The 10603-nt window shown below is 37.0% G+C and overlaps 1 protein-coding gene across 1 annotated transcript; it reads left to right on the plus strand.

Annotated features, from left to right (window-relative positions):
• Nucleotides 1-566: 566 nt before the first annotated feature.
• LOC143598950 (transcription factor MYB88-like) lies at nt 567-9840 on the plus strand. The gene is made up of 12 exons (XM_077077033.1): nt 567-716; nt 1004-1050; nt 1156-1212; nt 1327-1399; nt 1851-1906; nt 2003-2182; nt 2267-2403; nt 2513-2637; nt 3259-3365; nt 8446-8597; nt 8673-8800; nt 9457-9840. The coding sequence occupies exons 1-12, from the start codon at nt 582-584 to the stop codon at nt 9565-9567; spliced, it is 1308 nt and encodes a 435-aa protein (XP_076933148.1). The 5' UTR covers nt 567-581; the 3' UTR covers nt 9568-9840.
• The last annotated feature ends 763 nt before the right edge of the window (nt 9841-10603 follow it).

Consider the following 10603-nt stretch of genomic DNA (forward strand, 5'->3'; position numbering starts at 1 on the left):
TATTATTATTATTATTATTATTATTATTATTATTTGTTATTATTACTACTACAGTCTACAGGTATACATTCATTTCAATTCATTCAATCACAATTAGTTTCAATTTCAATTTCTACAGTTTCAATCGTATACCGATTCTCGAAAAGCTAACCCTAGGTATGATTTCTAATTCAATCTGTTTATTTACATGTAAACTTCATAATTAATTTGTTAATTGTTAAGTTTTTCAATTTTCTATGTCTAATTTTAATTTTAATTCAATTTTATGGATGTGTATTAATTTTAGGGCAAAAGGTTAGAAGAATCCAATGCAAACTGGACAGTGTAGTGTATATATGTCAGTAAGTCAGTGTATAGGGAGATACATTTGAATTGAACAGTAGAAGTAGTATTATTCTGTAAAGTTTGCCCTAAAAAGAGGTGAATTTGTGGCTTACTTTTTGCTTATCCTTTATTATATTTCTTTTCTTTATGCATCTATCTACATTATAAAGATTGTTTCTTTCTTTGCATTAGCATGCCACAAAGACTTACTGCTGCTGCTGGTAGTGGTGGTGGTGATTGATTGATTGATTCAGAATATGAAGAAGAAAGCTTCTGATAATAATAATATTAATAATAATAATAATAGTAGTAGTAATGGTGGTGGTGATAATAATGGAGGTGTTGAAGGTCAGAAGCAGAAAGAGAGGCATATAGTTTCATGGTCTCAAGAGGTTTGTTTGTTACTTTGTTTTGATTCATTGCTTCAAAGTTTTTTTCTTTTTTTCTTTTTTTTTTATGTGTTTTGCAATATGTATAGTATAGCAAGTTATGCTATGGAAGCAACCTCTCTATTCTTCGGGATAGAGGTACAGTTTGCCTGCATAGCCTGGTAATAGCTTTGCTATTGGTGGGATTTTACTGGGATGATTTGAGTCATTGATTCAAAGTTTTCTATACCAAATTTTGATTTTTTTTAATATTTTTTTTATTTTTTTGATTTGGGATGTTTTTGTTGCAGGAAGATGATATATTGAGGGAACAGATTGGCATCCATGGAACTGAAAAGTAGGATCATCTTTTCTTCATATCTGTTGATGATTCTGTTAAAGTTATTTGAAGGTTTATGATTGGATTAATAAGACTGGTGAGTGTTATGTGTGTGATGTGCAGTTGGGCTATTGTTGCATCTAAGTTTAAGGATAAGACTACAAGGCAGTGCAGAAGAAGGTAAACAGTAAACAGTGAAGTCTTGTAATAAAAAAACATTTTTTTTAGTTTTTTTTTATGGTATATTAATGTTAGATTACTGAACATGGATTTGGTTGAATGTTTATTACACAGATGGTTCACTTATTTGAATTCTGATTTCAAAAAAGGAGGCTGGTCACAAGAGGAAGACATGCTTCTATGCGAGGTACAGTTGTAATTAGAGGTGGACAAACCGGTTTCAAACCATAAACTGGTTTGGTCAAAAAAAGTCAAAACCGGTTTATGATCGGTTTCGGTTCTCGTTGAAACCTGTTTCTTCACTGGTTATCGGTTTCGGTTCAGGTTACAATCGGTTTTTGAGCTGTTTTAGCCGGTTTCGGTTCAGTTGACCGGTTTCGGTAGCGAGAATTGCAAACCAGTGCTGAACCTACGGTTTTAATTGGTTCCAAACCGGTTTCTACATAATCAGTTTCAAACCGGTTCGGTTAACCGGTTTTTTTCCCACCTCTAGTTAATATCTTCTTTTCTCAATATACAAGTTTGCCCTTGTTCAGTTGTTCTCTTAAACGTGAAGTTATCGTCATCGTCATTGTTTTCATCGTCTTGATATTGAGCATGGGTGATAAGGTAAATTGATATTAGAGGATGATTTGCAGGCCCAAAAGATTTTTGGCAACAGATGGACTGAGATAGCAAAGGTGGTATCAGGCAGGTAAACTGAAAATGATGTTTATTTGATTACTGGTTTTGTAATTATATAAAAGATTAGAACTTGATAAGGTTATAAAATTTCCTCTGTTTCAAAAAGGACGGATAATGCGGTTAAGAATCGGTTCTCCACACTGTGTAAGAAGAGAGCAAAGAATGAAGCATTGGCTAAAGAGAACAACTTTTCTTGCATCACAACAAACAACAAAAGAACTAGATTTCACAGTGGGCAAGAATCGGATGCGGTTGTAGAAACTTCCATGCCTCCGTCCAAGATAAGGTATTTTTATATAAATTTTGAATCCCATATATAAAAAACCAAGATCATATTATAAACATTAATGACATGATTATTCTTGTTTAGGAGGAAACATATTCCTGATACGCCCGAAGAATATCAGCAACCGAGACCTCCCTTTGCTGTACTTTTACACAACTGTCATAACCTCGACACATTCACTGCTCAGCTCAATGCCAAATGTGATGAGGTGTCAAAAGATGGTAATTTTCATATAAAAAAGGTTTTTTTGATGATGGAATCTTGAAGCAGTTGATTTTGCACAAAAGACTCTTAGTAATAAGAACTTGTGTTTTTGAAATTATATTTTAGGAACGTTTTTGAAGAAGGATGATCCAAAGATTATTGCATTGCTGCAACAAGCAGAACTGCTCAGCTCACTTGCACTCAAAGTTAATGCTGAAAAAACAGATGAGAGTTATGAAAATGCTTGCAAGGTGAAATACTTATATATATGCAACTATCTTGTTCTTGTTGAAATTTCATATTGTATCGTATCAAATGCAAAATTTTGTTTCTTTATTTACATTACTTTTGCGTTAATTAAAATGCTAAATGTAGAGGTGTTTAGCATTGTGTTCAAGTGTTCTGAAACTCTGAAAGTGAGTATCTGATTATTATGCTTTGAAAAGTGATTATCAGATTCTTATGTTTTGAAAGTGATTATCTGATTCTTATGCTTTGAAAGTGATTATCTGATTATTGCGTTTTTACGTTGTAGATAATCGGTTTCTAGTGTTTGGTTATAACAAAACTCGCTCCGGATATCAGAATTAGTAGGAATAAGAATTACTATAGTACCCTTCACTTAATGCTAAACACTTCTAATTTGTTTATTTTGCTTCTTGTTTCCTTTTCACCAACAATGTTTGGACATATTACCTTTTCAGTCTTTAAAATATTCTGAAAACACTCACACACTCAAAACAACTGATTTTCTGATCGTTACAGCTTTAAACAACACACGCCACTCAAAAACCGTCACGCAACCCGTTCTTTTTACAGTCTGGTTAATGTAATGATGCATCTCTTACATGTTGTCATACAATAATATTCAGGCTGTTCAAGATTTTCTAAAGCAAACCAAAGAAAGTGATGTGCTTGGATTCAATATTTCTGATATGGACATAAGAAGCTGTGATGAAGGCAGCCAACATTCTTGGAGGTAGTACATAAAGGGCAAAATGGGAATTCACTTTAATGTGGCACATTGGGCTGGTGGTGTAAAGGGTCATAATTTCATAATGGGCTTGGGTTGAAACATGTTAATCTTTTTCCTTTGTTGAAGTGGGCTGGTCAGCTTGGCCCGCAAACACTTCTTAGCTGCTTTTAGTACTTTTAACTTGAGCTGTTCACTTGCTTTTTGCTTGGCTCGTTTACAAATTGAACCGAGCCGATCGGCTGAAAATCGAACCGACCCAAAATTAAGTGAGTATTTTTCAAGCGGCATCGAGCGAGCTTTCGAGCATTACGTTTTCCTTTTCTTCCCTTAAATTTTTTTTATAAGAATTGAAGTTGAATATGAAAATAAATTAGTAGTTTTAAAAAAAAAACTAGTAGTAGTTTGTAAAGTTTCCTAAAATTGAAGTTTGAGGTTGAATATAATGTATATAAAACAATTAATAATTATTTATATAATTATATACGCACAAATATATAATTTATTTTATAATTATCATGAATATTGAAATATTGAATACTAAATATAATTATTGTAAAGAAGATGGTTGTAGTGAAAGTAATGTTTATTACTTGAAGGTGTGAGAAATACATAAACAACTACATCTATTTATACACAAATAAACCCTAGCTATCAACCCATAAAAGGCCCATGGGCTTTAGCCAACTATATGGGCTAAAACCCTAATTATAACTAAATACAACTAACACTCCTCTTCAAGTTGGAGCATAGATGTTAATCATGCCCAACTTGTTACAAATAAAATCTATCTGAGCTTTCCGGAGCGGTTTAGTTAGAATGTCTGCTAGCTGAAAATTTGTCTTCACATGAACTGGTTGAATGGAAGGATGATCAGTTTGTGTGCCTACTACTCGATCTCTGATAAGGTGGCAGTCGACCTCAATATGTTTTGTCCTCTCATGAAATACTTGATTCTTGGCTATGTGAATGGCTGACTGACTATCACAGTATAACCTCATCAAGTCATTAGAAACAACCCCGAGCTCTCTGAGAAGACGACGAACCCATGTCATCTCTGATGTTACATCTGCCATGGCTCTATACTCCGATTCGGCACTCGACCGGGAAACCGTGTGTTGCTTCTTACTCTTCCATGATACAAGATTTCCTCCAACAAACACACAATATCCGGTGGTAGATCATCGAGAAATCGGACAACCTGCCCAATCTGCATCTGAGAACCCTGATATCCGACCATCTCCTTCTTCCGTGAAGGCACCTACACGACAATGACCCTGATCGGAGTATAATATACCCAAGCCAGGTGAGGTCTTAAGATATCTTAAGACACGAATGGCAGCATCCCAGTGACCGGTGTATGGTGTAGCCATAAATTGGCTCAGAACACTGACAGTAAAGGAGATATCCGGTCGTGTGACGGTTAAATAATTAAGTTTACCAACCAACCGTCTGTATCGCTCAGGATCTTTCGTTGGATCTCCTTCCTTTGGGAGGAGTTTCTTTGTAGGAAGCATTGGGGTATCAACAGGTTTACAACCCAGTAAGCCACATTCAGTTAACATATCAAGAACATACTTTCGTTGGGAGAGAAGTATTCCTTGTGGAGAGCGGGATACTTCTATGCCAAGGAAATACCTCAATCGACCTAAGTCGCTGACCTGAAACTGAGACTGAAGAAACTGCTTGAGTTCGATAATCCCGACCTCGTCATCACCTGTGATTATAATGTCATCACATAAACAACTACGATAATCCTCTTTCCTTTCTGGTGTCTAAAGAAGACAGAGTGATCGTAGGCACTCCGAGTCATCCCAAACTGTCCCATAACACTAGAGAATCGACCAAACCATGCCCTGAGAGACTGTTTAAGACCATATAGAGAACGACGTAGTCTACAAACTTTCGAGGCCTCATCCTCAACAACGAACCCTAGGGGCTGCTCCATATATACCTCCTCCTCAAGAACACCATTAAGAAAGGCGTTCTTGACATCAAGCTGATGGAGCGGCCAATGATTAATGGCAGTAAGAGCGATACAAATACGGACAGATGACATTTTAGCAACCGGAGAGAAGGTTTCATCGTAATCAATGCCATATGCCTGAGAATACCCTTTTGCAACCAACCGAGCCTTTAAGCGGTGTAAGGAGCCATCCGGGTGTAGTTTAACCGTAAACACCCAACGACAACCAACAATACGCTTCCCTTTAGGAAGTGTTTCAAGATCCCATGTATGATTGGACTTTAGAGCCCCAATTTCATCTTCCATAGCCTGTCTCCATCCTGGGTGAGCGAGAGCGCTCGTCACATTTTTGGGAATCGGGTAGGAATCAAGGGTAGTGGTGTACGCATGAGATTCAGGAGATAGGTAGGTGTAGGCAACATAGTCCTGAATTGGGTAACGAGTACATTTCCGAGGTTCCTTGCGAAAGGAAATAGGTATATCGGGAAGTGGGGCACCAGGAGGATCATAAACGGGTGTATCAGAGGTTGTTGGATCGGGTAAGGATGTATTAGTGAGAGGTGTGGATTGCTCAGATGTAGACGGAGTATCGGAGGGTATTTCGGGGTCGTGGCCAGGGTGTGAATCAAGAGTCGCTGATGTTTGACCCCTACCCCGCCTAGCATATGTGAAAAGCAGTGGCGGAGATTCTGTCTGTGGGTCAGAATCAGTAGAGATTGGATCGGTAGAAGGAATTGACACAGGAATGGTGGGGGTGAAGGGAGATGTGGGTATATCGAGGTCGGGAAACGGGTCAGAAACAGGAGTGGAACACTCGAGAAAGTAAGGAGACTCGTGAAAAGTGACATCGGCACTGGTAAAGTATCGGTGAAGTGATGGGCTATAGCATCGATACCCCTTTTGAACCCGTGAGTAACCAAGAAAGACACAACGAATGGCTCGGGGATCAAGTTTGATGGTTTTTGGACTATGGTCATGAACATAGGCGACGCAACCAAATACTTTAGGTGCGAGAGGAAATGGATCATCGTTGGGAAATAGTACAGAAAACGGTGTTTTACCATGAAGAACGGTTGAGGGCATGCGGTTAATCAGATATGTGGCAGTGAGAACGGCATCTCCCCAAAAACGATGAGGAACACGTGATTGGATCATGATTGTGCGAGCAACATCCAATATGTGACGATTTTTGCGTTCGGACACACCATTTTGTTGAGATGTATAAGCACACGATGATTCATGAATAATGCCGTTGGTTTTTAAGTATGAAGAAAAGTCGGTGGAAAAATATTCTTTAGCATTATCAGATCGAAAAGTTTTAATGGTGGTGTTAAATTGGTTTTGAACATAAGCATTAAATTCTCGAAATATGGAAAATACCTCACTACGAGATTTCAACAAATAAACCCAAGTAGTGCGAGAATAGTCATCAATAAAGGTAATAAAATATTCAAAACCCAACGTAGATTTGATAGGGCAAGGACCCCATACATCAGAATGCAACAGTTCAAAACAAGAACTGACTCGATTGGGCACCCTAGGGGGATAGGGACGCCTGGTATGTTTACCAAGTTGACACGACTCACAATGAAAATTAAAAGACGAAAGTGGTAAATCTGGTCGCATTTGTCTCAGAACCGCTGTAGAGGGATGACCTAACCGACAGTGAGCCTCCCTGACAGCGGAATCACATAAGTTTGCTACAGGATGCGAAAACGGGGATATACGATAGAGACCTCCTGATTCAAAACCAGTACCAATTACCCGGTTTGTTCCTAGTTCATGAAAAACGCAGTGAGTTGGGTAAAAGGTCACAGAACAGTTGTTTTGTTTGGTAATTTGACTCACTGAACAAAGACTGGTAGGAAATTTAGGAACAAATAGGATAGAAGACAGTTTTAGGTTTTCCGAGTTACTGATGGATCCTATGCCGAGAACGGGACATGAAGATCCATCGGCAAGACGTACCGGTGCATGGGAAACATTTTGAAGACTAGAAAAAATACCCCGATTCCCAGTCATGTGATGTGTGGCTCCAGAATCAATCACCCATGATAAGTCAAGGCTAGAAGGTTTACCTGAATGTGCCGAGCTGGTTTGAGGATGAGGCAACTGGGAGGTAAGAAACCGTTGAATAAGATCATGCTTCTCTTTAGTAAATGTATACATGTATGTATTTTCGCCCATAGTGATACACGAAACTGAAAATTGACTGTGAACAGTAACAAGTGCGGGTGGAGGGCGGGAACAGATTCCGGCGTAAACAATTAATCGTCGTGAACAGTTAATCCCGGCAGCGAACAGTAACTTTCCGGCAGTGAACAGAAATTCCGGCAAACGAACAGTGATTTCCGGCGTGAACAGTGATTTCCGGCAATGAACAGTACTCCGGGTGAACAGTGATTCCGGCGCGAACAGTTCCGATGAACAGTGATCCGACGTGAACAGGCTCGTCGGTGAACAGTACTTTCACGGTCGAAAAAAGATTTCGTGACAGGACAGAACAACAAGGCAGGGGCTTGTTTCAGATCTGAAGGCTGCCGGTGACGGCTGGTCAGACTCGGGTTCGGGTCAGATCGCGGCTAGGGTTTGGATCGAGAGCCGTAGCTCTGATACCATGTAAAGAAGATGGTTGTAGTGAAAGTAATGTTTATTACTTGAAGGTGTGAGAAATACATAAACAACTACATCTATTTATACACAAATAAACCCTAGCTATCAACCCATAAAAGGCCCATGGGCTTTAGCCAACTATATGGGCTAAAACCCTAATTATAACTAAATACAACTAACAATTATTTTTTACTTGTTAATTACTTAAAGAAGATATTCAATAGTAAAAAATAATTATATTTAATATTCAAGATTATTAGAAAAACAAATTATATATTTGTGCATATATAATTATGTATAAAATAAATTAAGAATATCCGAGCCGAACCGAACCGAGAGGACCTATGCTCGTTTACAAACCGAACCAAGTGTAGCGGCTCGTTTACAATTGAGCAAAAAAAGAGCGAGCATTTTTTGAGCAATTTTCGAGTGAGCGACGAGCGGTTTGGACATTGTAACGCATTCTTCTCATAATAAAATAATTCAAAAACATTTTTATTTGTGCAGACAACCTGATTTATATCAAGGATCACCAGACAGCTCAGAGTATAGCACAGGGTCAACTAATCTCTCTCAAGTGATTGAAAAAATGGAACCAGTTCAAGATAACATTGTTGATGTTACGAATAATATAATTTCCGACTCAACAACCAACCATGGTAAGATATGCTATGATTTGTGAAACCTTAACGTCAATTACTTTGTCATAATCCTATTTTGTATCTTTGTTACAGATCTTTTAACTTCTTGTGATGAATTCAACCATGATTTGCTAAATTTAGAGTTTAATTCACCACTTCAAGTAACTCCATTGTTTAGATCAATGGCTGCAGGGATTCCAAGCCCACAATTTTCAGAAAGTGTAAGTTTACTTCATCAATTTTTATAAGATTAATTTCATATATACCCTTACAAACTTGAAAATTTTCATATATTCCCAACCAAAACTGCAAAAATCAAATGTACCCAACTTTAATGAATGTTTTACATAATGACCATTCTACCCCTTTCCATTCTATTTGTTTAAACCATATTTTTTATTTGGATTTTGATCAACATCGGCGATAAGCAAGCTAACCGATCCATCATTTCTCTTTTGTTCTCTCAACGGCGGATAATCGAACAATTGAATCTCTGTGTTTGAATCAGACAATTGATAATTGAACCAGGTATAATCGCGTGATAATCGAGTTATAAGCAACAAAATATTTTGAGAAACAATGGGTAAATTTTAAAAAATAAATTCAAGTTAAAAAACGGGTAAATAAAAAATTTTGAAGTTAAAGACGGGCATAAATGAAATTATAATTTTTTTTGAAAAATAAGGCTAAAATGGTCATTTACTAAATTGTTTTTAATGAATCAGATATATTTGATATTTTAATTTTTAACTACTCTGTAAAGGCATATATGATATTTTCCAACTTTGTATGGGTATATATATAACTTTGTAGGTATATTTGATATTTTATATGTTTTGTAACAAAATGATAATTAACTAATTATCTATATTTGCAGGAAAGAAGTTTTTTACTAAAAACACTTGGAATGGAATCAACACCACCAAAACAAGACATCAAAACATCACAACCTCCACATTGCAAAAGGGCTCTTCTCCATTGCCTTTAAGCAAAATTCCCAAACTACCCTTCATCCCGAGTTTTGAGAGCATGTAGAGTTTCAAGTTTTTTTCTCTTCATAGGATTTTGCAGTCAATCTCAGCCTGATTTTTTCACCAAAAGGTTTGATCAAGATCTGCACCAGCATCTAGAATGTTCCGGTACATTCTAGGAACCACCAGTAGATCTAACAACATAAGTGTGTGTTACTGTTACTGTTATGTTGACATGATTGTTTTTGTTTGTTAATTTTTCGAGGATTCCGAATACGGGTGTATTCGTAATCCTCCTATAACACATTTGGCGTCGAATACGCCAAATCCTGCACAGAACATAAATTTTTTTTATTTTTTTGAAGAGTGTAATTATACATCGGCAACTCGCCACATTTATAGTATTACTCCCCAAAATGGTAATGGGGAGTAGCGAAAACATAGAGTGAAGGATTTTTGAGTTCAACTAGCATTGTTGGACTCTATTTGTTTGTTGGTTTTAGTGTGTGACTGTGTGTAGATTAGAGGCTATGGTATAAGTTTTGATTTGTAATGTATAATATACAAAGATTGGTTTTTAGAGAATGTGATTCTTGTGTGTACATGTTTTTCTTTCTTTCTAGTTATATTATTGTAAACAGGTTCGGGCCAGTTTCATGTCGAACCTCGAACCCATTTAATTAAGTGGGTCGGGTTTGGGTCAATACGATGGGCTAGGTATCTTTTGTAAAAAAATTAAACTAAGGAAATTGACATAAAAACTTTATAATTAAAATGTCATTGTTTTATATAAATTTGCTTCTTTTGTTATAAAAATATGAATTTCAAGTTTTAATATGTCAAAACATTAAAAAAGAATATTTTTCGGTCGAACGGGTCGTGTTCGGGTTCACGAATTTTGGGTTCGGGAACACGTCAACCCGGCCTGTTTTGACAGAAAATGGTGATGAATGCACAGAGATAATGTGGTAAAGAAAGAGATCAAGAAACTTACTTGCTGATGAAAGATTCATGCTTTTGTCTTGCTGTGTGTTTTCTGATGTTTGTGTCATT

This window comes from Bidens hawaiensis, unplaced genomic scaffold (genome assembly GCF_021521415.1).
Source record: "Bidens hawaiensis isolate Kalapana, Puna unplaced genomic scaffold, B.hawaiensis_p1.1 tig00051305_1, whole genome shotgun sequence".
NCBI lineage: Eukaryota > Viridiplantae > Streptophyta > Magnoliopsida > Asterales > Asteraceae > Bidens > Bidens hawaiensis.

Excerpts from the sequence above, each read along its gene's own strand:
- LOC143598950 (XM_077077033.1), top strand. The coding sequence starts at position 582 with ATGAAGAAGAAAGCTTCTGATAATAATAATATTAATAATAATAATAAT. Across the intron at positions 717-1,003 it reads TAGTTTCATGGTCTCAAGAG|GAAGATGATATATTGAGGGA; the intron begins GTTTGTTTGTTA and ends TTTTTGTTGCAG. Across the intron at positions 1,907-2,002 it reads GCAAAGGTGGTATCAGGCAG|GACGGATAATGCGGTTAAGA; the intron begins GTAAACTGAAAA and ends TGTTTCAAAAAG.